Below are 25,599 nucleotides of genomic sequence, written 5' to 3'. Positions count from 1 at the left end.
TTCAGGGTTAGGTCTTAATAGAATTCATACTCATTCTTGATGCTAGTCTATGCATCTATGAAACTTTGAGATGTTTGAGAATTCTCCTAATGAGCTTCTGGGAAAAGCTTTAATTGCAGAGAGATACTCAAGCAGGGAAAAAAAAAAAACCCAAAAAAACACCCTTATCCTGTGTCTGGAAAGAAGGATGAGGTGTGGATGCGATGCCCGACTTCTGGAACCATCTTGTGAACATAAGGGGGACAGCCTGAGAGAAGCTAACACATCAGGATAAAAGAGGGGGTAGATGTAGCCACTCTCTCTCCACTCTTCTCACTTCTGAAATGATCATTTTTTCCTGAGCAATTCATGTGAGCCAGATTTTTCTGTTTTTGGCAACTGACAGAATCCTAGGGCTACAAATCAAGAACTGTATCAAAGGAAGCCTGGACATCTGAGCTTGGGTTGGTGGGGACTGCAGAAACTGTGGAGGCTAGGAAGCAGAACCCTCCAACAGCTCTCTTTTGGTGCAAATCGTCTGGTTGGGCTGCTCTAGTTCCAATGGACTAGAATTCCAACTTTGTCTTTTTGTTCTTCTTTTCAAGGCAAGATCCAATCCCCAGACCTGATTCATTCAGTAAGAAATGATTAATTCCCCAAATAGGACTTTAGATTCTGATAGAAGGTTAGACAGATATTGAGCAACCAAAAACATCAAGTGCCTACAACATGAGGTGGTTTTTTTTCCCCAGACCTCCTGTATTATGGGTTTCCTTGTTTCTTAGCATTTTCAGGGGCTTCTGCTTCTCCCAATCAGCTTTTGTCCTTATTTCCTGCTTCCATAACGTTCCACATCTTTACTTGAAATCATTCCTTCTGCAATGTTACTCTTGTCTGCCTTCTCTATGTTTGTTCCCCAAATGTGAAAATAAATCAAGCCAGTTTTATGTCTCAGACTTTCAATGAGTTTTGGGGTTACAAATGGAAATTTTAGAGTATAAGCTTAGAACTAAGTGTAATATCCCTCCAATAAAAAATGAATAATCAACTCTATCCTACCAGAGTGAATTTGCTGCTAAATGTGTTATCATTAAGTTCTAGCTTATGTCCCTCCATTATATGACCATTTTCTTTCCCTCTCTACCAGTTTTTTTTTCAATTTCCCAAATTCCTTCAAGTTCATAAACAGAATGTTTCTCCAACTTGTACTCAAAATCGAGCTTGTAGCCTAGTTATGTATATCCAAGAACTCTGTCAATGGATTATCTACTTCAGATTTCTATTCTTTGAAGCAAAAGCACTATGATAGCTTTGGAATTAGTTTTTCCTTTATATGATACACATTTTAGGAAGTGCTTCTCTCCTTACTGAACTCTGTAAGCAGAAAGGGAGCAATTTAAAGATCTGTCCCTCCCCATTTCACAGCAAAACCTGCAGGGATTATTTTGTTTTGTTTTTTCCCCTTCCTTTTTCTTTTTCCTCCATCCTCCTTCTGCTTCTGCTCCTTTTTCCTTCTTCTCTCCCCCCAATACAAAGACTGCAATTGTAGTTCATTCTTACTCCTACAACTTAAAAGAAGAACAAAGTATGAAATCTAGCCTAAGGAAAAGGAAAGACTGGGTACCATAGGCAGTACTAAGAGGTATGATTTTGAGTTTCTTCTTCTGAAGTTTGGGCTAAAGCTATGGTTTACCTAGATCCTAAGGGTATAAGATAGAGTAAATTAGATAATGGATGAAAAAAGTGCATCCTCAACTATTAAGGACTACTCATATGTAAGAGAATAAATACCAGACAGTGGATTCTGTCACAGAAGTTCCATAAATTCAAAGCTGCTGACTGTGATAAAAAGTAGAAATTCAATCAAAGAGCAAAGAACCCAGGGACTGAGATTTTGGGCTGCCAAGGTCAGAATGGGGCCAGTAACAAGATTTGAGCTTGAGATGGAGAGCTACTAGAATCCTTTTATTTCTTTTGCAGAGGCAGATTTGATCTCTGAGTTTGCTGCAGGTCCGAACTTAAAATAAATCTTACTCTGCTCTTTCTCCTTTAAGGCTGAAGGAGAGAAGAGTTAATTACCTTGTTATTTTCATCTCTCTTTCAAATTTTCCACATGGGCTTTTTTTCTTAATTAGCTATCATGTGAAATGAAAATAATATTTATTACCTATTATATGTATTAAATTTTGTCTTTTCTTCTTTATAAAATGGGTGAAATGAACTACTTTTTATATTTCTCTCCTAAAAAAAGCAATGTTTTTGTTTGTTGTTGTTATTGTTGCTTTTATTGTTTGTTTAGTTGTAGACCTCATCTGACTTTTTTCTTTGGGTCAGTAAGTCTTCATAAAATACAAAATGAGGAAAAGCTTCTGGCATGTTTTATATTAACTGGAAGAAGTAAATAGTTTTCCCATACATTTTTCTTATTCTTAATGCTTTTTATCTTTCACCCAATTTAAATATGATACCTATCAGTGCCCCCTAAGTACTGGTTAAGTGATATGGCTTAAATTCAAGGCTCTATGGTAACTCATTAAAGTGTATCTTATAAAGTGATTCTGGTCATAATAGCATGACTACACAACAACTTACGTGCATATGTGGTTCACTGCCATGGTTCTAAGTCAGCTCTAAGGGGAACATGAAAGGCACACTTACATTCTCATTACAATCTTGATTCTATATCTGCTGCAATTCATTAGACTTGGAGATTCCAAAGGGTTTTATACATTTAAAGACTTTCTTAACTGGTTTAGAAATTAACTGCTAGCCAAGGTACTCAGAAGGAAAGCGTATCTGAATAATTCCTCCCTTTAAAATCTTCTTTACTTTTACCCCTACAGTAGGTAACACATAATGATGCATTATACAGTCTTGTTTCTTGTGTGTATGTATGGCTTACTTTTAGTTCATACATACATTAAAGGCAAAGACGTCTCTACCCCTTTTTCCCCACCTCTTAGTGCATATACCATATCTAGTACAAGCTTCATTTAAGAATGCTAGGATTGAATGGAAAAACTGGTCCACAAGTATCAATCAAGTTTCACTTAACAATTTCTCTTAGCTGTTTAATACCTCAGTGCAACGATCTAGGTTTTATTTGGAACTGATAATGATTTTAATGAGTATGTGTTATGCTGGTCAAAGCAATATGGAAAGCTTTTTCTGACAAGTCTCTTTTATCCCATTTACATCTGCTTCTCTCATCTCCTTCCTCTCTACTTTCTCCAGCTTCTTTCCTCTATGTCCCTCATATTTCTTTCTGTTTTAGCCTCTCTCTTCTACTCTCCACACTTGAGCAATTACTTAGGAAAAGAAGAGTCTGGCATTTTCCTATTATAACTCAAAGGAAACCAAGCCTGAGCATATTTCTATAACATTAAGACTTAGTGGGCTCCCTTTTGGGAGGGAGGGATTAGATTTTTAAGAAATAAGGATTAGATTTTTTTTAAAGTATTTATAGTACAGTTTACTTATTTGATAAGGGACTGTTAGTGTTCTTAATTATGTGTAAGTAAATAATTTAGGTTGATAGAATTTTAGATGAAGCTGCTAAAACTAAAAAGCTTGAGGAAACAGGTATCGCTAAATGGACAGAGAAGCCACTGAACACAGCACCCCTTGACAACACGACTGAGTAAGAAAACATCCATAACACTCCCAGGTGACTGGGAGAGGGTTTCAATATTTCTTCACGTTTGTCTATAAAAGCATTTGAGGTGTAGTTTTTACTTATTTGACCTTGCTAAAAACCAATCAAGGAACTATCATTTACCAACCATTTTTTTTTTTTTTTTAAATCACATTTTCCAAATCTTTTTAAGGAGTTTTAGTTCCTCCTTCTTGAGAAAGAGAACTCATGGTGTGAGACCCTAAAGCCACCTCTGGATTTCAACACTAGTCTGCCCTGAATTGAAGCCCTGGTTGCCGAGTTTCTCCAGTTTGCAAAGAAAGGAATTCCTCACTAAACAACTTGAGTGTGTAACTTAAAAATAAAACCCCAAACCTGCTCATCTATTGCCAGTAAATGTACTCCCTTTGTTTCATGGTATGCAATTAGATGCATTTGAAATAAAAGGTAAGTTAAATCAGAAGTCTTGGGGACAAGCATGTACTATTTTAAAACAGGGAATGTCAAATGTTGTTTTTCAACCCAGTACCAAAGGGTATTTCACAGGTAATTTCTCAGGGCTTGATGCTAGCTAATTATTAGCTATCATACCCTGCCTCCCATTCTAAGTGACTATCTCCTGGCAGAAAGACACAGCTAGGAGTGTTTTGTTTCATTTGTCCTTGGAGTTTTTATCAGCATCAAGAAGGTGGACGGAGCCAAAGTTAGAAGAATTCTAGAGCTAAGCAAAAAGCGACACGTTTAACAGCCCCCATTAATTGGGGCTGTTACATGATTAATTTGAGAAAAACAGAAAAGACCGACTTCTTTACAACTCACAGTTGGATGCAATGCACTAAAAGTAATCCTGTAAATTACATTTTAAATCTTCAACATATTCCGAGCAGATAAAATAGTGGCATGATTGACCAAACTCCTTTTAAAAGTACACATATTACGATGCATCATAGTTATAAACAGATGGTATTTGGCCTCCTTCCTATTCTCAACATTTGGAATTTCTAAACTATGTGAATTAAACAATAATATTTTATAAACATACAAGGGATTTTGCTCACTGCTTTGTTAACATAGAAATTATACAATGCTGACATTTATTTAAATTTTAAAAAGTAAACAACAGTGTGCATTGAAATAAAGCAAACTAAAATCAACATAGAGAAGTATGTTCTGTGTGCATAGTACCTACAATGGCATTGGCCTTTTTAAGGGAAGAAATAATGCACTGAGGAACAAATGGTAGCTCAGATGGGACTAATCCTTTGTATTCCAAAGGCTCATTGAACACCTCTCTGTAAACAGCGGATATTTATACCGTAATTGGCTATTTGACCATCACTGTTCATTTACTATGTAACTGTTATTATGGAGTTAAAAGAAGTTTCCTTCATTGGCTCATCAGCTTTCATAGTAGTGAAAGTGTACTCGCAGTTTTAAAAACACTTTCACAAACAGAAATCAGTTGATACTTGTACTCAGAAGCAGAGCTATTATCATTATATTAATAAGTATATCCTTTTTTCTTTGGAGGGTATTATTGCCAAAAAGAAAAGGAAATATATCAGATCTTAATATCCTTTCCTGAAATTCCTTTCTAAAATTACAGCTTTAACCCTTTGGCCACATTTTTGGAAGGGGGACCCATTTGCTGAGTTGACGGACAAAATAGCAGGCACTGGGTTTTCAAATACTATTCTCAGATTTGCAAAGTTGTGCTGTGATGAATAAATAATGAATCAGATATTTCAATCTGTTATATGATTTTTGAAAGCCCTGATTATCATTGTTTACAGTCTCTTTTCAATGCACTAGCCAAGGGTTCTTGTCCTGCCTTCCAAGGGCAGCTGACATGGGCCATACTCCCCTACCTACGTTTACTTCCTGAGAGCTCTTCTCACATTTTAAACTATCAACCAACCTGTATCTTCAACTCTACAATTTGAGGACAATTCCCAACCAGAGGAGATAAAATCTTGAGCAACAGATGACCAGCAATGGTCACCACCACTCCAGGCTAAGGTTTCTTATGTTTGATCACTGAAGACACCGTTTAGCGATGGGTGGGAGAGAGGAAAGCATGCTACACCTAGATGGGCAGAAACACAAAAGGCGCTGGTGAAATCCAGAACAAGGGGCATTTTTCTCATTCACAGACAATTTTAAATGTGTACACGCAAATAAATACCTGATGATAAATAGTAACACGGGAAAGGAGGAGGACGCTTTAAAAAATATCGAATCCTCAATATGCTATTAAACGTTTCCCCAAGTTTTTTGGAAATCAGTGTGATAGAACTAAATTTTCTCCCACCCAAACACCGCTTAACTCATCTGTCCCTCACCCCCTTCTGCCTCGGAAATAACGAAATAACCAATTGGAGATCAGGAGAAACAGTTTTCACTCCAAAGCACAGGTAAGAAGTGAAAAGGAAAGCGTCCTAGGACTAGCGGGTGGGACTGAAATAACAGGGCTGAGTAAGCAGTCATAGGGGAGTATTTTAAAATTAATAGTCAGAATCCCTACGGGGGTGGGGGGCGTCCCCGTGCCCAACCCCACTCCATTCTCCGTTTTGGCTTAAATTTTTTTTTTTTTTTTAAAGGACAGGAGGAGGGAAATTACTTTTTTGGTTTTGCTTAGTGCATCTTCATTGGATTCTCTCACGGAGCACTGAGCCTGTCGGACTCAAAACCAAGTTCAATAAAACACTTAAGAAGAATAGAGAAGAATTCTGCCCGCCGGGGCAGCGCCGCCTTCTCGGAGGTGCGGAGGGGGACCAGTTAAGCCTGGCACCAAGGAGCCGGGGAAGCACTGGGCCTCCCGCCACGTGTGCGTGTGTCAGCATGTGAGTGTCTGTGCGCGCGTGCGGGGTGCGTGTCCGTGAGGGTGCGTGACAGTGTGCGCGTGTCGGGCTGTGCGCGCGCTGGCGTGCGCGTGCAGGCGAGGCTCTGCCCGGGAGTCCGCGCGAGTGTGAGCGGGAGCGCGGCGGTGGCGCGGAGCTGTCTTGGCCCTGCGGCCTCGTGGTTCCTCCAGCTCAGCGCCGCAGAAGTGGTTAGGTCTCGACTTTGTGACCTCGACGTCCCCCCTCCGTCCCTTTTTTTTGCGCCGGAAGAGGTGTAGAACTACCTCCAGGCGCTTTGGACGGGACCGAGCAGGGCATCGAGGGCTAGCGCCGCCGCGGACGGGAGCTGGGGCACATCGGCCCCGGGGAGAAGACGCGCGGTGAGCGCCCGCAAGCCCCGGAACCGCTCTCAGACTCTCCGGCTCTCGCAGGCTCCGGCACCTCTAACCCGACGCTGGGCGCAGGCTCGTCGGAGGCTCGGGGCGAGTGGGTCGGGTTCCCGGGCGCGCGCTTTCGGGTAGGCGAGCGCTCCTTCCGTCCGGGCCCGAGCACCTCGCTACCGACCCCTCCCTGCGGCCCAGCCGGGCCACCGGAGTCCCCAGCTTGCGGCTCGGGGCCAGACCCGACCAAGGGCGGAAGACCCGAGAGGCAGGGAGGGAAGACCAAAGAGGTAGCCAGCCCCGAACAAGGAATCCTTAATTACAGATTAAAGGCAAGCAAAACCGTACACCACATTTTCCACGTGTCAGCTGATGGCAGGGACAAAAGGGAGCACAGAATGTTGGGGGTGAGGGGAAGGTACCTTCTCTTTTTTTTTTTTTTTTTTTTTTTAAACCCACCTCTCCCTCTTTATCATCGGTGCGAATGTAAAATACATTAGGTAGTGACTTTGGGTAGGTGGTGCCTGGGGCCAAATCGCAGCTGCTCGCTCCTCGTGTAGGAGGACAGTTTGCTGACGCGCCCAGAGGTCTGGGGAACCTCTTGGAAAAAAAAAAAAAAAAAAAAGTGCTATATATACTCCGAGTACATTTTGCTTCCTAAAACCTCATTACTTACACATTTTTAAGTTTTAATATTTAGTGCTTAAAGTGTAGCAATTCATTATCTTCAGTGAAATACTATAGGGCGCGCGTGCGCACGTACACACGCACTTGCATATTTTGTTTTGCAATTTGCAATTTTGTAGATTACTTTTTCCCCCGCCCGGCCTGCTATTACAAAAATCTAGGAGAAAAGCCAAGCCGATTGAAAACCAGGGAACATAGCTGCCAGCACCAGAGACCACCAGGTACCCTATGCCTCTGGGCTCTAGAGGAAAAAGGAGAGATGTATGCATTGATGCCTTTACTCTTAATTCATTATGATCACAAAACAATCTCTACCGTGTGCCTGGGATTTAATACACCAGTTCAACTCCATGACGTCTTAAATTCTTCACCGAGGGTAGAGAATTGTTCAGAAGCCAAAGCTCACTCTGTGACCAATACCAACCCCTAGTTCTGTGCCCTCAATTTCTAACACTGAAATTAGAGCGATGACCTTTGAGGGGCACCCTGAGCCACCAGGCATTGCACTCACTTTTCTGTATTTTCTTCCTCTCGTTGCTGGGTCAGTTTGAGAAACAGGAATGTGGGATTTCTTAATCTGTTTACTGATACAATTGATGCAGCAGGTTGGAGGCAACAGAACCTACTGCTTTGCTTAGTCATTTTACCAACCTTCCTTTTTGTAGCTATTTTTCCATTTTTTATTTGCAGTTATTTTCCTCTGGTGCAATCTTCCTCAAAGCATTAAAACAAAACAAAACAAAAAACTGAAATTCTTTTTCATGTGGTTCCAGTTAAGTGATTTGCCCACACCACCAAATACTGCTATTTGCCTTCAAGATTAATAGCTGCATATCAGTAATTCTGAAATACCTCCTGGTCCATATTTTCAACTTAAATGATTCTTAGTTATTGGCCAGACAAATGCCTGAACCAATAAGTTTGTGGACTGGTTGCCAGCCAGATGACAGCAGCATTAACACTCAGGGAACACAATTAAATTTCTGCTCTAGTCTCTTCCATTGTAGAAGGTACAGAGCCTTCCTTAATTTGCCACCTTCTCCAAAAGTGGTGGTAGGTGAGATTAATAAATTGATGTGAATCACACTAGGTGCCCAGCCCACCCTTCTTCTGATACCTATTTAGGAAAACCTTTAAAATCTTCCTGGAAGCATTGATTTAGCCACACCCACTCCACTTTTTGACTTACCCCTTCACTAACACAAATAAGGTGAAAGAGAAAATAGGAGTTTTTCTTTTCTTACAGCATTCCAGTGTTTGAGAGGATCATCCTGCTGTCCTTGTTTTAGGCCAGTTCATGTTTTTACCACCCACCAAAGAACAGCACAGGGTTGAGTTTATACGAATAAATGATGTTCATGACTGGGTTTCTAAATGCCAGAGTTATGATTTATTTTTTTAAATGGGTGGAGAAAGGAGAGCGGCAATAAAACTAGCCCCTAAGTCACTCCAAATCCTTGGCTTCACACATCTATGCGGTTGTTAAATTTTTTTTTTTTTTTTTTTGGTCTTTTAAACTTCCTCTAAATTTCATTGAAGTTCTATTACTAAGGACTATTTTTTGGACCACTTACCTGTGTCCATAGTTGCAAACTGTGTTTATTATAATTAAATCTATAAAAAGCATTATATGTCCCTTTTTTACTGTTTATAATTGTCTATTTATCCCCCACCCCATTAAGAATTTCACAATAAAATCCTGTATGAAATAAATTAAAATCTGCAACTTCAGACACCCCAGGAAGAGAACATTAATCCACTTAGTAAAATACCCAGACCTCCCCTTCTCAAGTTCAGCTCTTCTTAATGTAACATTTAGTAATCGCAGCTGGCTCCTTACACTCGCCTCCCTCCCTTTCATTCTGAATCATATTGGCCTTGTTTAACCTTCATTTCCTTTCCTACCCCCCACATTTGTCCATGTACTTTTCTTTGACCATGTTTGTCTCTCTTTCTTTCTTTTTGCTGCCTGGAAAGAAAGCAATAACTAGAGCTTTCTAAGACCTTGACGCTTTCTGTTAAAATCCCATTCCCTCCCCATCCCTCTATTAATGCTTTGTACAATTTTTATGTATCCTTCGGTTGTGAAGTTACTGCTCTATATTTTTCTGATTGATCATTAAGTTACGCTGGCTTTTGAGAACCGCCTCCATAATCCTGAAGCAAAGGCTTTTTACTTGGCGTGCTCTTTGCCTTTGGAATGCCTTTCCTGGCAAGGACAGGCATTTTGGTTTGACTATGATTCTTAAGTTACAATTCAAGGCTAATTTGTTCAGTTAGGTTTCTACTATAAGCAGCTCTGCTTCTCACTGTTAAGTGCTCCACAAAGCTGCTTAGTTGAAGGGTGTGCTGTGAGCTCACGATGTAATATACTTATATTGTACTTGATTATCAGTTTTCAAAAACAGCTGCATGCTTTGATATCCGTGTAAGGAAATATCAGGAGATAATATACCACTGGTATTTATTACTCTATAATTAAGGATGTGTCAGTGTTTCTCTTTTTTAAAAAAACCCCTATTTTCAGAAATTCATATCTCAGGCATAAATTTCCCTATGAATTACAGTCTAATACCATATTAGAAGTATCTTCTTTTAAAGTTATCCCTCCCCTTCATTTTCTTTCTCGGGAACTAAGTTTCAGGATGTAATTTCTGGGTTATCTATCTGGGATGAGAGGAATCTGGCCCTATGTGGCACAATTAAAGGTGCTTCTGCTGCTGATGCCACCTGCTCCCTCTGCCCTTGGCCCTTTGCACCAGGCAGCATCATGGGGGCAGCCTTGTGGATAAAGGGCCAGCCTTCCATCTCTGAGGATAGGCAACTTCTCCTTGTGTGACGTGAAAAGCAAGAGAGAAGACTCACCTGTTCAGAAACATCACAGGTACCACAAAGCTTGAGATCTTAGGACCAGGAATCAAGTCTTTTGCATTCCTCTCCTCATGGTTACTTAGAATACAAGTGTGGCCAGGCCAGGAGGAACAGGAAATAAATCTACAGTCAGGTACTAGCAACTTCCTCATCCGTGTTGTTTCTGATCATAAAAGAAACAGGAGGAGAAGGAAAGGGGGAAAGGATGGACAGACAGAGTCCCCTTCCCCTTCTTGAAAGGATGGTCTGAACCAGGTGAACTGACCACTTCCTTAAAGAGGCTGAGTCCTAGACCTGCCTCTACCACCATGGGAGCCAAAGCAACTCAGCCTTCCCTCAGCCTCAGTTTCCCCACATTGCAAATAGGGAGGTTACAAAAATAAATGCTTACCATGAGAGCCAAGAAAGTTACATGATGTATAAGCCCAGTGGAGTGTAAGACCAGAGGAAGTGCCAGGGGCCTGGGATGGATGTAGAGACTGAAAACCTCCCTACAGGTATGATAATGGTCATAAGAATACTTAAAGTATCGGCAACACCACAGAGGCTCTCATTCCCCTTTTAAAACCAACCATGTGGGCCACCCCTGCCGCTCATTGCACTGTTTTGCCTGGTGAGGGAAGGAAGAGGAGGGAACCAGTGAGTTATGAACACTGAACTTGGTACTTCCTGAAAGACACATAAGTGACAATGACACCATCCCATGCAGGGGAAGACTTAGACAAAATTTCTTTCTGTTTCTATGAGGTAGTCTGGCTCCTAAATAAGCCATTAATACAATGCCTTAATTTTCTCACTTGTGAAATGATGATAGAGATGCTACATTTTCAAACATAAAGGACCTCAAATTCCTAGAGAAGGGTATTACACAAGGATTCCTAGTAGAAATCACATCTTCTATCACTCCACCATAGGTCTGCTATTTAAATGCAATAACTGATAGTACAGTAAGCATTGTAGATTATCTCCTAAGAAACAGCATTTTTTTTATATCAGTTTATAGGAACAAGGGTGAATCTATCTCAGGATCGAAAGTCATTACCAGAGATATGGGAGAGAATAAGGAATCCACTCAGGTAGTGACAGGTGATGGAAGGACCTCCAAAGGTACTGACCCCCAATTCCATTTTAGGAAAATGGGCTGCAAGATGAGTGGGGATCTTGATCCCTGAAGTTGTATGTAACTCACATGCAACCAGAGCATCCTAGAGGTCCTGGGAGGGCTCCTTTTCGTGGGGTGATGGCAATGAAAGTCTTGGTCTTAAAGAGGAAAGGGGACAGGTAACAGGAGAGGAAGTGGGCAGAGCGGTTAGCAGCTCAGACAGCTCTGTGCCCTACCACAAAGCTTTGCATTTTTCAAGATAAAAAGACTTGTTCATGTAACAACTTACTTTATCCTCCTTTTTACTTTTCAGAAAGGAGTTTATAGAGCTATAGTTTTCCATCTTATAATGCCACAGGTATTAGTTAGAAATGGTGATAGGCAATCCCAAGAAAAAGGAATCCATGGACAGTCAAGTTCGATTTTCTTCATTGCATGGCGTCCGGGGTCAAGGTTAAGTCCTTGGCTCCTGGTAAGCAGAGGGAAGTTTTCTCATGCAAGACTGGCAGTTAGGGTTTTGGGACTCTAAGAGTCGAGTGGAGAAATATTAAGGATGGCATGGTAGCAAAGTGGTATAGCTCCTATATTATACATGGTAACCAAAGTATCTATAGCTCTTGTCAAAACGTATATCCAAAAATAAAACTTAAGATATGTACAAATCCATAGAGAGCAGAATTTAACCTTTGTGTGCAATGACCCAGTTTAAGAAATAGACCATTAATCATATGGTGAATGTGCCTCTCCCAGTCACAAGTCTATTTTTCCACCATCACTCTTCTGACTTAACGATTATTGTAAATTTGGCATTAACTCCCAAGGTTTTGTTTTACTTTAATCATATATGTACATATCTTTGAACATCATGTAGAATTACTTTTATGTTTTGAAACTTTCCCGGTTACATTTTAATGAATAACTTTGAAGGGAGGGTACATTATAGAAGCATTAGTTATCCTGAATCTCAATTCAAATTTTAAAATGAAATATGCTCTCCAATTTTCCATTGAAACAGAAAGGCACTTAGGGTGATGATACCTGCCAACAGTCAACGGAAGAATAAAACTCATAGAATATGTCAACATTAAACAATAGCACAGGCTATCATTTGAAAACTGATTATGTCACCCACAGAAAGTATCTTGAGACTTAAATGAAAATTTTTTTTGTGGCTCATAATATTTCTGGGTAGCAGATGCTTTCTCAAAAACAGATTTTACTTTTAAAAATATCAAATATAATTAACACCCTCAACATAAAATGAAATCTTTGCTTCCAGATGCATTTCAAGGTGTTGAAATGAATTTGCGTAGCCCTCTTTTGTGAGTTTCCACTGACTATCCCATTCTGCTGCCATCTTTTTGTTGCATGTCTGAGGAACTGAGAGCTAGATTGGGGCATTTAAACTTAACCATATTGGAAGGATGCTTGTTAAGCCGGGAGCATTTGGAGAAAGGTCTTTTGACCTATTCCTGATTAACATGGTATAAATGAGTAGGTTAAGAACTAGGTGCTCTGATATTTATTATAGAAACACCTAGCCAGAAACACAGACTAGGTAAATTCAGAACAAGCATTCAGAACACTGTTATCAAGGCTGATAATGGGCAAACTTGTAAAGACATTTAAGATTTAGAAAGGTTTAATAATTAATTTCAAAAGAATAAAAGAACATAATTGAATGTTTTTCAAAAGAGAACAAAAATTTTCAACCATTATACTCGAAATAAGAAATAATGAAAGTGGAGTTCCCGTCTTGGCTCACTGGTAACAAACCTGACTGGTATCCATGCGGACAGGGCTTTGATCCCTGACCTAGATTAGTGGGTTAAGGATCTGGCGTTGCCATGAGCTGTGGTGTGGGTCGCAGAAGGGGCTTGCATCCTGCGTTGCTGTGGCTGTGGCTGTGGCGTAGTCCGGCAGCTGTAGCTCTGATCTGACCCCTAGCCTGGGAACTTCCACATGTCACAGGTGTGGACCTAAAAAGACAAAATAATAATAATAATATTATTATTATTATTATAATGAGAGTGTTTGATCTCTTTAGTGAAAGTAAGGGGAAGGGGAATTAAAGAGTCTACTTGTATTGTCAATTATCTTCTGGCTTCAACAAAATATGGGTTAACTTCTTTAATAACACTTCATCCCACCATATCATGGCTGTTGAAAAGCCCATAGGCACATACACACACTGTTACAGTTACCTTTTCAAATGGTAGTACACATTTACAAGTTTTTATTGCTTATTTGCATTAATACCAAATGTAACAGCATAGTCTGAAGAAGTGACAACTTTAGGAGTTTCCGCTGTGGCTCCATGAGCATGTGGGTTCCATCCCTGGCCCCGCTCAGTGGGTTAAGGATCTGGCTTTGCTGAGAGCTGTGGTGTAGGTCACAAAGGCAGCTTGGATCCCAAGTGGCTGTGGTATAGGCCGGGAACTGTAGCTCCAATTCGACCCCTAGCCTGGAAACTTCACAGGCTTGGCCAAAAAAGAAAAAAAAGAAGGAAGTGACAACTTGAAACTTTTATTCTTGAAGGAATGCTGATCACAGCTAAAGACAAGAACTTATGAATACAGAAAAAAAAAATCGTCATATACAGGTAACTTGCAATATAGTATTTGCCAAAATCAAGAATATATTTAAATGTTTTGGATGTACTATCTGAATGGTAATTAATGCTGTTTTCCCACCAATTAGTGAGAAAACATATATGGATAGCTGTGCATATAGTATCTTGTTTACTTTAAAATGTAAGCTCATTTTCAGGAGAGTAAAGCACAGTAAACTAAGCACGTTTCTTGGTGGTGAGAATATATTATTATTTTGAGAGACGTGAGCTATGACCCGGCACCCTTCTGAGAGAAGCATCTCATTTTTGAGGATAAAACCTGCTCAGGAGGAGGCTAAGAACCTCCGAGGCATATTTACATCTTAACTTTTGCACTCAAAAGGAGCACACCTGATAGATTCTCAGACCAGAAGGACTTCTCGAATAATTCTTGAGCCTTTTGTTTTATGGGTCAGGGGGTAATTTGTTCAGTGACTTCTCAGAAGGCAAGGACTCCAAGCCTCTGCTGTCATTTCCATGATACATATGTCTCTCACACTGGTTCTGGAGAGGACTCTGTGTAAAGACAGAGCTTGCTGTTTCTGCTTCTTACTTGTCTTGCTTTTAAATTCCCTAGCTTCATGGGCACTGAACTCCTGCTTTTTCTGATCTGCAAGATTGCTTTTCTCTGGAGGGTTCTATCTGGCCCCCTGACCTTGATCTAGTTCCTGCTTACACTTTTGCTACCTGTCAAATGGCTTCTACTAGACTTTGGAACCAGTGCCCGCTCTATCTTGGATGCCTGCTAGACTACTTAATCCTTCTAGAAGCCAGAGAGCCAAGCTTGGCCCTTGTCTTCCCTCCTCTCCCTGGCTGCTCCTCACTCTGCAGCTTATAGAAGTTATTCATTTCAAAAGCTAGGAAAGTTACAATTTACCTGTCAGTAAACAGAAGATGGTTTATCAACAGACTTTACCTTAATGACTACAAATGTTTACCTCCTGCTTTCCAGAATGCAAAGAAAATCTTGGAAATGTCATAATATCTTACAAACATTTGCAAAACAGATCCTTGTTCATCCGGAAAAGAAACAATTGTGTTCGTTGTCTCCGACACAAGCAAAGTGTTCAGAGAGAAACATACAGATAGATGATGTATACACTTACACGGAAATGAGATATGTTAATTAAAAATTGCAGTGGGCACTTTATTAAAAATTTATTTTACAATCTAGCCGATCAAAACATCTTTACATCAACAAATACAGCAGCTTTACTATTGGAATCATAAGTGATTTATCTTGAAAAGATTGTATTTGTAGCTGGATGCAAATATTTTTGATGGATATTTATATCAAGATTACTGGTTTTGTTAGAATTATTTTGATTTGTCTATTTTTATCCCTGGAAAAAAATGAAAACAAGTATCTCAGTGTTCATTTTATGAGCAAGATGGCCCACTTAGTGTATTTCCCATGTTTGTCTGAATTACAGCTGTTTATCTTACAACTTTCTTTAAGATAAATTAAATGCAAATGTAACTCTGTGAATCATGGGAATACCTGCCAGACCCCTTATTACCTTCACTTAAAAACCCCTGTGCCAGGGAGTCATTAATTTGCTAAAAGAAAAGTGCTAAAGCAGCCCTTTGCCCACAAACAATTCGGAGATGGCTGCCCAATTAGTCGGTGGCATTCTGATCCTCCTTTCCGCCCCTGTGGCCCTTTGAGGACACAAGAAGGCTCCATTGATAACCTGGCAACCTAGGTAGAAACCCAGCCAAGTGAAAGCGTTTGAAGCTGCAGTTTGGCTGCCATCGTGTCGGCAAAAAGAAAGAATTCAGGCACCATGTCATCCAGTACAAAGGATAAAAACGGATTCAACCGGAAATTCAATGTGGCACCACATATGGGATACATGAGTGCGGTTATACAACAGGCCACATATTTTTTTTGAACAGTCTCCTCCATGCGATGCCGAGGACATGTGTAACCATCATAACGTCTCTAGGAATCTGTATTTAATTTGAGTTGGGGTGGTGGCAGGGATTGGAGATCTGAAGCCGCCACAGGTTTGTGGCAGATGGCTCTGTGTCAGCTATGACAAGCAGCCAGGCTCAGCTTCCTCTGCAGATTTTCTTTTCTCTCTGATCAGGTAAATATGGGCACACTCTGGAAAGTTCTACAGATTCTGCCTTAGGCTGCAAGTTTGTGACTTAGCCCCATCTGTCACAAATCTTCCCTAGGTTCTGTTGTGAGCAGAGACCTGAATTTACCATGTAGGGCTGCCCAAGAAAAAGGAGCCATTTCACCCTGTAAGGGGGAGGGAGAGAAGAGAAAGCAATGAGGAAGCATTAAGGACCAGAAAGGCTAAAGCATGCTGAAAATTCATACTGCAAATTTGCATAACTTATGTCAATTAGATTTCAAAAAGCCACCAAGTAAATGGTTCTCGAGTTTCATCACCTCAGGAAATCCCAGTTTCTGATTGGTCTAAAGTGCAAATGTATTTTCAACCATGGAGGAAAGCTCCCCCTCCCCCCCACTTTTCTTTTTTGTAAATGGGTACATTCTATTGCACACATATTTCCTGGTTTATGTTATGGATGACAGCTATTAGAAGTTTATCATCCAACTTTTAACTTTTATAAACATAAGATACACAACACTCTTAATACATGTCTTTGCAAATGTGAATTTTACTTTTAAGTGGTGAAGGCACAAGAGAAATGCCATTACTATTACGTGGAATTTATAAAGCACTTCAAGTTTACAAACGGGTTTATATTCATTATTTCATTATAGCAGGACCTCAGGGGGAAAATGCTATTAAGAATTAAGAAAAAAAGTATTCTTCCAAGTTTACAGATGAATCATATAGAGGCCAAGAAGTTCACCTAGAGCCAGGCTACAAATGAGTAGCAGAGAAGGAGAAGCAGCCAAAACCTCTGACTGATCTTAACCACCCCAAGTATATCCACTGTGCTAAAGATTTTTTTTTTTCTTTTATTTTACTTAGACAAATCAAAGGAAAACCAAGCCAAACAAAATCTAGGAAAGAAGTGAAGAAAGAGAGAGGGAAGAGTCGGGGGGCGGGTAGTGGGAGAGAGACTGAGACAGAGAATTTGCCTTAAATTGTGCTAGTACAGCTGAGCAATTTTTGAAGGTCTAAAAACGTCACAAGCTTTTCATTTTCAAGGAAAAAGTAATGACTTTGGAGGCGTGTTAATACTAGTGAGTACTACCTCATTCACATCTAGAGCATAAACTCAAATTAAAAGGGCACTATAAAGTGACCAGTCACTTGAAGGAAACTTGAAGTGGCTTGGCTGTGGTTTGGGGAGATAAAGCCTGATATAATTAAGACAACCACAAATGGCTTTTCTGGGCACTAAGTCTGAATTGTAAGCTTAATCATTGTTTGGAATCACTTTTAGGCAGAAATCTGAAAATTATCTTCTCCAAATAACAGCAGGTTAGAAAGATTTCTGGAATGTTGAAGAACTTGAAGAGGAGAGCAAGATAAAGATCAGCTATCATCTGAAAAAGCTTAAGAAACTACAGTTTACCCTCATAAAGCAAAGGAAGGATGGCATATCTCTCTCTCTCTCTCTCTCTCTCTCTCTCTCTTTCACACAGACTATCACTCAATTTGTAAATAAAAGTAAATGAAAAATAGGGTGGGAATGAAAATCTAGTCTGTTAGTCTGGGCGGTATGTATTTTATACCATGGCCCCATTTGTACTCTTATGCTGTTTTCAAAACTGGTAACAAGGGAATGTCCATAAAATTTTCTTCTAAAGCATTTTAAAATATAATGATCAAAAAAGGTTCTCTAAAAGCATAAAGTATCCATCTCAAATAATTGCTGGGAATTTTTGGTCATTAAATTCTCATAGTCAAAATGACCGAAAAAATATAACTGTCCAGTATTAGACCTATTTGTGTTGTAAAAAGAAAAATTACGTTAGTGTGAGAAGCTAATCCTTGGCTGATTACAAGTACTTCTAGAATCTTGTGTTCAAGTTAGGTTTAAGAGTCCTAAAAGAGCTCCCTACTGTAGATGAAGTGAAACCTACTTTATCTATGTGGCAAGTGGGTGGCCGACGTGTCTAAGCTACTTAGCAAAGAACATGTCCTGCAAGTACATAAGGCTGCAGTCAATGACTGCTTCTACTTGCAAACTTTTTAAAAAATGATTTTAGATTTTTAAAATTGAGAACATGGTTTTAGGTTTTTAAATTAATCAGGAGACAATGTCTGCATGCGTTTCTCCAGCTATCTTAAGAAACACGTAAAGAATTTAAACATTTCAAGTTTGAAACCATTTCAGGTGAGAAGCTATGGGCACAGAGTTCTGTAGTAGAGTCACTTTAAGAAAAAAAAAGTATCAAATTCTGTTTCTGCTTTTCAGTTACTAGCATTCTGTTTCAAATCCTGCTTCAAGTTATAGCCCCCAAACTCTCACTCATATTGAAAGTATAATGTCTCATGTGAGAAGAAAGCCAAGTGTTAGTAGCCTTATTCTAGTCATTAAATTTCTAAGTGTGAATCCATATGAAAAATCCTATCCTAAAGTGAACTCTACATGATAAGCAGTTGAGAAGATTTTTAAAATGTAAACTTTTAACAACAACAAAAAAAGTAAGGTATAAAAATGTAAAAGGAGCAAATTAAAGAATTCAGTGACATTCTATCCTTTTAGATCTTAGAAGCATATGTTTTTGAAAGCAAAACAGCACTGTCCAATGAAGTAAATCTAAAAAAAAAAAAAAAAAAAAAACCCATACTCAACACTCTATAGTATACCCCAAAAATCTCTTCCATTGCATAAGAAAAGTAGGTAAAAAGCTACCTTGGGGGAAATAACCCTCCGGTATTTAGTGAGGGCAAATATTATCTGCAATGTGTATATTTATAAAACAGAAGGTAAAAAAGATAGTGTAACTTTCTCTTAATTATAAAATTATAACAGGCATTCTTTTTCTGTTTTGGCTCTAAATCCTATTACAACGACTCAACTAAATCTGTGGTCCTTCTGTAATTTTTCCAGTTTCTCTTGACAATTATATCATAAAGCTCTTGATACCTTCTAAATCTTAGACTAACTTATGAATTTTTGATATTAGCTTTTGGACACAATGTCATCAAGATTTTTGAACGTGGACATAATATAAGTGTATAATAAATTTATAAGAAAAACCGTCAAGGCTAAAAATACATAAAAATGAATTATATATATATACATAAATTCTTATAAACAAGTATGCATGAAATACTAATTCATAAAACTTTGAGCTGAACCAGTTTAGGATGCGTGGATTAAAAAAAATATATAATTATAGTAACATGAGAAAACATTTAAGGTATAGGTTATCTTTTAAGCTATAGGAGGAATAATTTGGTATATTAGCAGCATACCAGTAAGCTGACATTCTTTCACAGTTTTTCCAGAAGTTGTTGGTAAAATAAATAATTATAGCTATGTTATGGCAATAGCCATATTAAAGGATTTCAATTGGAGGTCTGGTTTTTATTGTAACTAAAGGCAACCTGTTGCAGTAACTTTTGAAATGGTTAAAAACTTGCAGATGCAAAATATCAGGGGTAATAAGGCCTCCATGGAAGCAAAATTAAAAATTGATAAATTGTGATGGTGGAAATATAATGATAAATGCTTCACTGTTCTTGTCACAAGGTGAAAACACTTTTCCCCTATATGAGATGAGAGATGAAAACTAAAACTTGTGGTGGCAATCGTTTCACAACACAATGTCTGCACACCTTAAATTTGTACAGTGCTGTATGTCAAGTATATTTCAATAAAACTGACAAAAAAATACTTGCCCCCAAATTCACCAGAAAGGGGAAAAAAAATAATTCAGTGGTAAACTCACTGAAAATAGTTTTGTGCCATATATAGAAAATGAATCTATTTGTATTAATACATATTATTCTACTTCCTGAATTTCATAATCTGCACATTTTGATAGTCTCGCACATGGGAAACCGCTAAATTAATATTTTACACAAACAAGACCATGGCTCAACTTTCAAAATTGGGAAATCTGGATGTAAACCTTGGAAGACTGTTTTCTCTTTGAAGCTTCCCATGTATACGATACAATCTTATTGACTGAAGGAGTAATACTGAAGCCCGGAACTGTTCAGTCAGCATTTTAAACTATTATGAGCTACCTTCTGAACCATTGCCAAGTTAATAGACAATGAAAGATAATGAGCTTGAAATTGGGTGTTAAATTGCATTTTTGGTTCTCTCCCTTTTTCTTGAAGTTTAACTGTTTCCTGCAGAAACAAAGTCATGTTTTGATGTATCACTATGTAAATATGTATTTTAGGCTATGAAAAGGGGAAGGAGGGAAAGAGGCAGCGAACTGTATTTCATGTAGGAAGGTTATATATTAACATAGGAAAATTAAAATATGCTGGATTATAAAACTGCTAGATTGTAAACTATACTGGATTTATGTAAAATGAAGATGCTACATTCAAAGAATATAAAAAGGTATATTACTCATGGCCTAGAGCCACCTTCAAAACTCATAAAGCAGATTTATCCCAGTTCAATTACTTAGACTTTTAGTAGGGTCTCTTTGTGTTGTTATTTCAACAATGTAAAATTCTTAATTCAAACAAGGGGAAGAAAGATAATGAATGAGGGAACTGAATGATTAAACTATTTTCCTCTTGCCTTTGCCATTCAGCGAGGAGACTGACAGTCTGATTCTAAACAAACTGAAGGTTTTTATGTAATTTTATTAAACTGGACAAGGGAAACATTTGATTCCTGAAAATCACCTTTAAAGGAGTTAAAAAATGGACACCAAACTTCATGAATGTCATTCACCTGAATTTTTGAGGACTGCAGATTTCATTATGATGGGAAGAAAGGCTCGTCCTCATTAGTATAATTGTAGAATCTTTCCTTTACTTCCTTTTAAACTAATGAGTTACATTAATCCAGGTTCATTTTTATAAGCCTCTTGGGGCTAAATGTAAAGGACAGTCATCTTAGAAAACAGTAAATTAAAAAAAAAAAAGCATGTACCATGCATTAAGTGCACGTATTTCATAAGACCTAGGTTAATACAACTGGCATCCAGTTTAATTAATCCTTGTTAGTGTAACAACTAATATCCCTCCCTAGCATGTTTCCTTTAAACATGAGTATGTTAATTAAATGTTTTTTTTTAAGATTTTTTCTTTGTACTTCAATATGGCATTAATACCACATAAATCTCTTCTCAATAACTACCTTATAGAGATGTTTTCTTACAATATCTGGTCTCTTGCAGAAATTCTGGAGCCTTTTTGAAAGCTGTTCAGGTGTAGAATACAGATATTCAGCTGCAGGAAAAACAGATACATTTTTAATGAAACAAAAACCTCAAAGCACACACTCGATATTAGTCACTTTACTAATTAAAAATGCATATTGCTCTGTGCCGCCTCGTGTTTTACATTATTTAAGCATGATTTTATAAGGTTACCTCAGCTCACAAGGATGTTTAATGCTAAATAAGACTGTGTAGTTGTGCTGTTTAGACATCTCCTTTGGGTGATTAAAATACATTATTCTAATGTAACACAATGCATATGTGATATATTTAGTGATGAGAATTTTTTCAAAGAACTGGTACTATAGCCGTATGTACCCTGTACAACAGTTGCATATTATTAACTAGTCAATTGTTTAAATAATTTGGTGTGACTTTCAGTCCTCGATTTTTCTCTGTGTATATCATTAAAAAAAAAAAATCTGTAAGCAATTGCAGCAACACTGACCTGCTTATAAAAATCCATCATTATGGGATGTGTATGCTAACAATGAAGAATGCTATTTGAAAACTTGCTTTTTTGTTATCTTAAAAGAACAGATGGTAAATATAAGCTTACTCTAATGTATTAAAACACATAAAATTTTCCTTAACACTAACATGTTGACTTGCCAAATAAACAATTGCTCCTGCCTAAGTTTATTTCCAAACTTTCTAATTTAGCATGAATCATGTATCAAATCTCAACAAAGACGAAAGTACATTAAAGCAGCTACCTGGAAATATCTCGGGATAAACCAAATCTTTGGGACATAGTGGGTAACAACCACAATACACAGCTTCCAACCTAAGGAAATTTTAGAGAGAGGATAAAAATATGTTAAAAAGACATTGCCATCATAGCCAGAAAGTGGTTTTGTTTGCCTGAGTTAACAGTATGAGCCCAGAGTTAACTGGGATGAAAAACATGGTCGGCAGCACAATCCTAAAAGCCAAAGTTGCTCTTTTAAAAGATTTTATTGATCATATATGAATTTCATAGAACAGAACCAACAGCATATGTTTTGTTCACTGAATTAATCAAAGCGCAACTCCGCATTTTTTTTGTTGTTTTTAAAATACTGTTTAACACATTTTATAATCAGCAGATAAACACATGTAACAACATGGTAAAGTATGGACAGCTTTTCTTAATAATGCTGCAAAGCCCCAGAATGTTCATTTTTCAAAATGTTTAAATAAAATAGCAAATACTTAACTTTAACACTGTAGCTGTAGAAATCATCGAGGCACTTTTAAATGTCTCAGAAAAAAAGTTACAATCTGTTGTGATGGGGCATTTCGTTTTTAAGCTAAAGCTTCAAAAGAGTTTGTTATTAGGCAGGATATAAAATGATTCCCCTCTTTATGGAAAAACTCTCATGAAAATTATCTTAATGAATATTTTGTTTCCTTGACTCAAAATTCAGCTCATTTTCCATTTTACTCCCGAAGAATACTTTTATTATTAAACAAAGAAACAAGAAGGTTTCATTTTGTGAAAGGATTTCCCCAAGGATCACCTATAGGAAGTTTTTCTTCTGTCATAGTAGTAAGGGTTAAGTCGAAGAAAGGTACCGCATCTTGATGGCTGTGTTAGCCCTGCGTAATGGCTATTGATCTGATATATAATAAACCTTAAAGATACCACTGTAATTTCTGTTGGCTAGGAATTATGCAGTGAAATTCAAAACACTCTTTAAAATATGTTTATTTTATGAGAAACTTTGAATTGCATCCAAAATGTTGACCAAAGGCAGAATTTTATTTTGAACTGCAGATTTTTTTCAACCCAAGAATAGTTTGAAGTTATGTCAATGTTTACCTTGTTTATTTACAGTGACAAAGTACATGCAATTTAAGCTGTTTTTAAGTGGGTGATGTTTTCCCTATTTTATAACTGAAATTAGTTTAAATGAAAAGTATTTACTTTGAGCTGCAAAGTTAGGAAAAATACCGAGTTCAAAGTTTTGCTTGAGAACGGCTAGCAGTTACAAGATAACACAGTGGAAAGGCACAGGATCTAGTTACCAATGATTAATTTCAAAATCCAAACTAATATCTAATATTTTTTTCTTTCCATTCACAGAGTATGCATAGAAATTCTTTTCATAAGCATAGTTATAAGCTGCACTGTGACTACATTATAAAAATTCACAAAAGTTTTGAGCACATAAACCAGGGATATTTCTTTATGAACCAAAAGAAAACATGCACTTTATCTGAAGACAGTTTTAAAATGCTGTGCCAATCGAAAAGCAAATACATATGAACATTCTCTTATAATTACATAAAATCAAAAGAGTGAAGTCACAGGAATTTCGGAAAGTGCACATGTTATGTGCTTTTTAATAATGGATTTGAATTAGAGTGTTCTGTTCCCCGAAAGAAAACTGCAGGCCAAGTTACATTTTGAGTCATCGTATGAGCATGTACTATGCCATTTCCAAAAAACCTCTGCTAATTAAAATACAGTGAGAGAGGAAAGGCATTATTTGATTTAGGAAGAAAAAAATTCACAAATTTGGATGTCAACTTTTATTTGTAAATTATCTGATGTGCGGTTCTATTTCTAATGCATCAAGAAAAAAACCCCCACCACTTTTGGTTATAATTTTGACCTCTAAAATGCTAAACCTTATCATACACATTATTTATATCAGGACTATATGTTAAAATATATTAAATTTGCCACAATATTTTAAAAGAAATTTATAAAATTCCTTCTCACAAGTTTCTCATATTTTGTTATTTTGAAGAAAATTATCATCTCATGACAATAATACAATTATTCATCATTTCAATTCTTATACACTACCAGTTAAATAATAAATAGGGTTCCAATTGATCTATTGTTAAAATGACTAGCAAATGACCTTTTTATTCCAATTAACAAATCATCTGCTAAATCTATGAATCTTAATATTCAGATCTATTCACTTCAATTCATACAATTTATCTGCAAATAGTTGTTGGGCTTTTGATTCTAAATATAATTAGCTGATAATTTTGCTTGGCTGAATTACTTTTCTGGAGGGCCTGCAAAGGCTCTCAGTCGCATTATCTAGCAATAATGAATCTGATAGGTGAAATTTTTTACTGTAATGAGGATGAGACACAGTTGTGACACCTGAGTCTACTAATAACAGAAGACTGCTAATTATCGACAGCACTTTTTTGTGTGATGCAAGGAGAAAAAAAATCCCTCATTATTAAAAAATAAAAAGTTACAATTATAAGTGACACTGGAGGAGAGTAAATAAAATGGAGTGATTAAAACATTGCTGCTTTAAGGGTGTTTTTAATTAAGTGGAAATGCTAATGTTGTCATACTTAGCAGATGGGATTAAAATTAGTTATTGTAAGTAACTCATATTTTATGTTATGGTTTCCACAGCATGTCTACAAGATCTAAGAAAGTGATACATTCCATAAGACATTTTAAAAATGAAATTCTCATACTCTTTACAACTCATAATAATGAACATCATGAATAAACTATTGAAAAAAATCCTGCCAAGGATTTTACCATAGTGACTTAACTAGCAAGGAATGTAGCCATAATGTACTGGACTGCTACAGTCTCACTGATGGTATGCCTTTTGCTTTGCTGATTGTTGCATTCCCTATTTCATTCACACTCAACAAAAACAAAAAGTTTGGTACGTGGGCATTTAGCCAGCATCCAATGTGGTGTCAAGAAGGTAGGGCCTGGATTCAAGGAAAGATCATGACCACCCACTAAGGTGATGTTCTAAACTAAAACAGAGGATGCATCATGTAACTGCAGATAAAAACCTAATTGCACACTTTCTCCTACTTTATTTGTGTAAAATTTTCCATCTGCTACATCTAAAGATGTCTAAACTGTTAGTATCAAACCTGCATTCAGCTGCCAGCTGTGCACATTAAGGCTTGCAAAACACTAAGTAAATGAGCCAGCGTGAAGCCGAGTGGTAGTGGTCCATCTGCCCAGGGCTGTGGTGATGGACCCTGGTACCTGGTCCTTTTCAGAGCCTGTCTTTGCTTCAGTGGATAAGAAAGGAAATTAGCCACATTTCTAAGTGTCTCCATTTACAATATCCAATTTATCTGCCTTTTCCTGGAGAACTTCTGTGCCTCTGATGAGTATTCTTCTAGAGCAAGTTAATGGAATGTGTCTCTTTGTGAAGGTTCTTTGGGCACATTTTAAGAAAGACCCTTTCGAAATTGTCTTTAA

The 25,599-nt window shown here is 37.7% G+C and overlaps 1 protein-coding gene across 25 annotated transcripts in view; it reads right to left on the bottom strand.

Annotated features, from left to right (window-relative positions):
- The window catches only part of GTDC1 (glycosyltransferase like domain containing 1), a 476,816-nt gene that overhangs the window by 97,185 nt on the left and 354,032 nt on the right, over positions 1–25,599 (bottom strand). For 18 of the 25 annotated variants that reach the window (XM_021074849.1, XM_021074845.1, XM_021074840.1 and 15 more), the window contains 3 exons: positions 22,118–22,188; positions 21,320–21,411; positions 13,611–16,355 (listed from right to left, as the gene is read on the bottom strand). In XM_021074849.1, coding sequence (XP_020930508.1) covers positions 16,272–16,355; positions 21,320–21,411; positions 22,118–22,188 — 247 coding nt within the window. In that variant the 3' untranslated portion in view covers positions 13,611–16,271. Of the gene's footprint in view, positions 1–13,610; positions 16,356–16,721; positions 18,803–21,319; positions 21,412–22,117; positions 22,189–25,599 lie in introns of those variants that run through there. The other 7 variants (XR_002339027.1, XM_021074858.1, XM_021074853.1 and 4 more) reach the window with 4 other exon arrangements.

The sequence above is a fragment of the Sus scrofa genome, chromosome 15 (assembly GCF_000003025.6).
Source record: "Sus scrofa isolate TJ Tabasco breed Duroc chromosome 15, Sscrofa11.1, whole genome shotgun sequence".
Lineage (NCBI taxonomy): Eukaryota > Metazoa > Chordata > Mammalia > Artiodactyla > Suidae > Sus > Sus scrofa.
The sequence above is the reverse complement of the archived record's forward strand: the minus strand, read 5'-3'. Positions and strand labels throughout refer to the sequence as shown.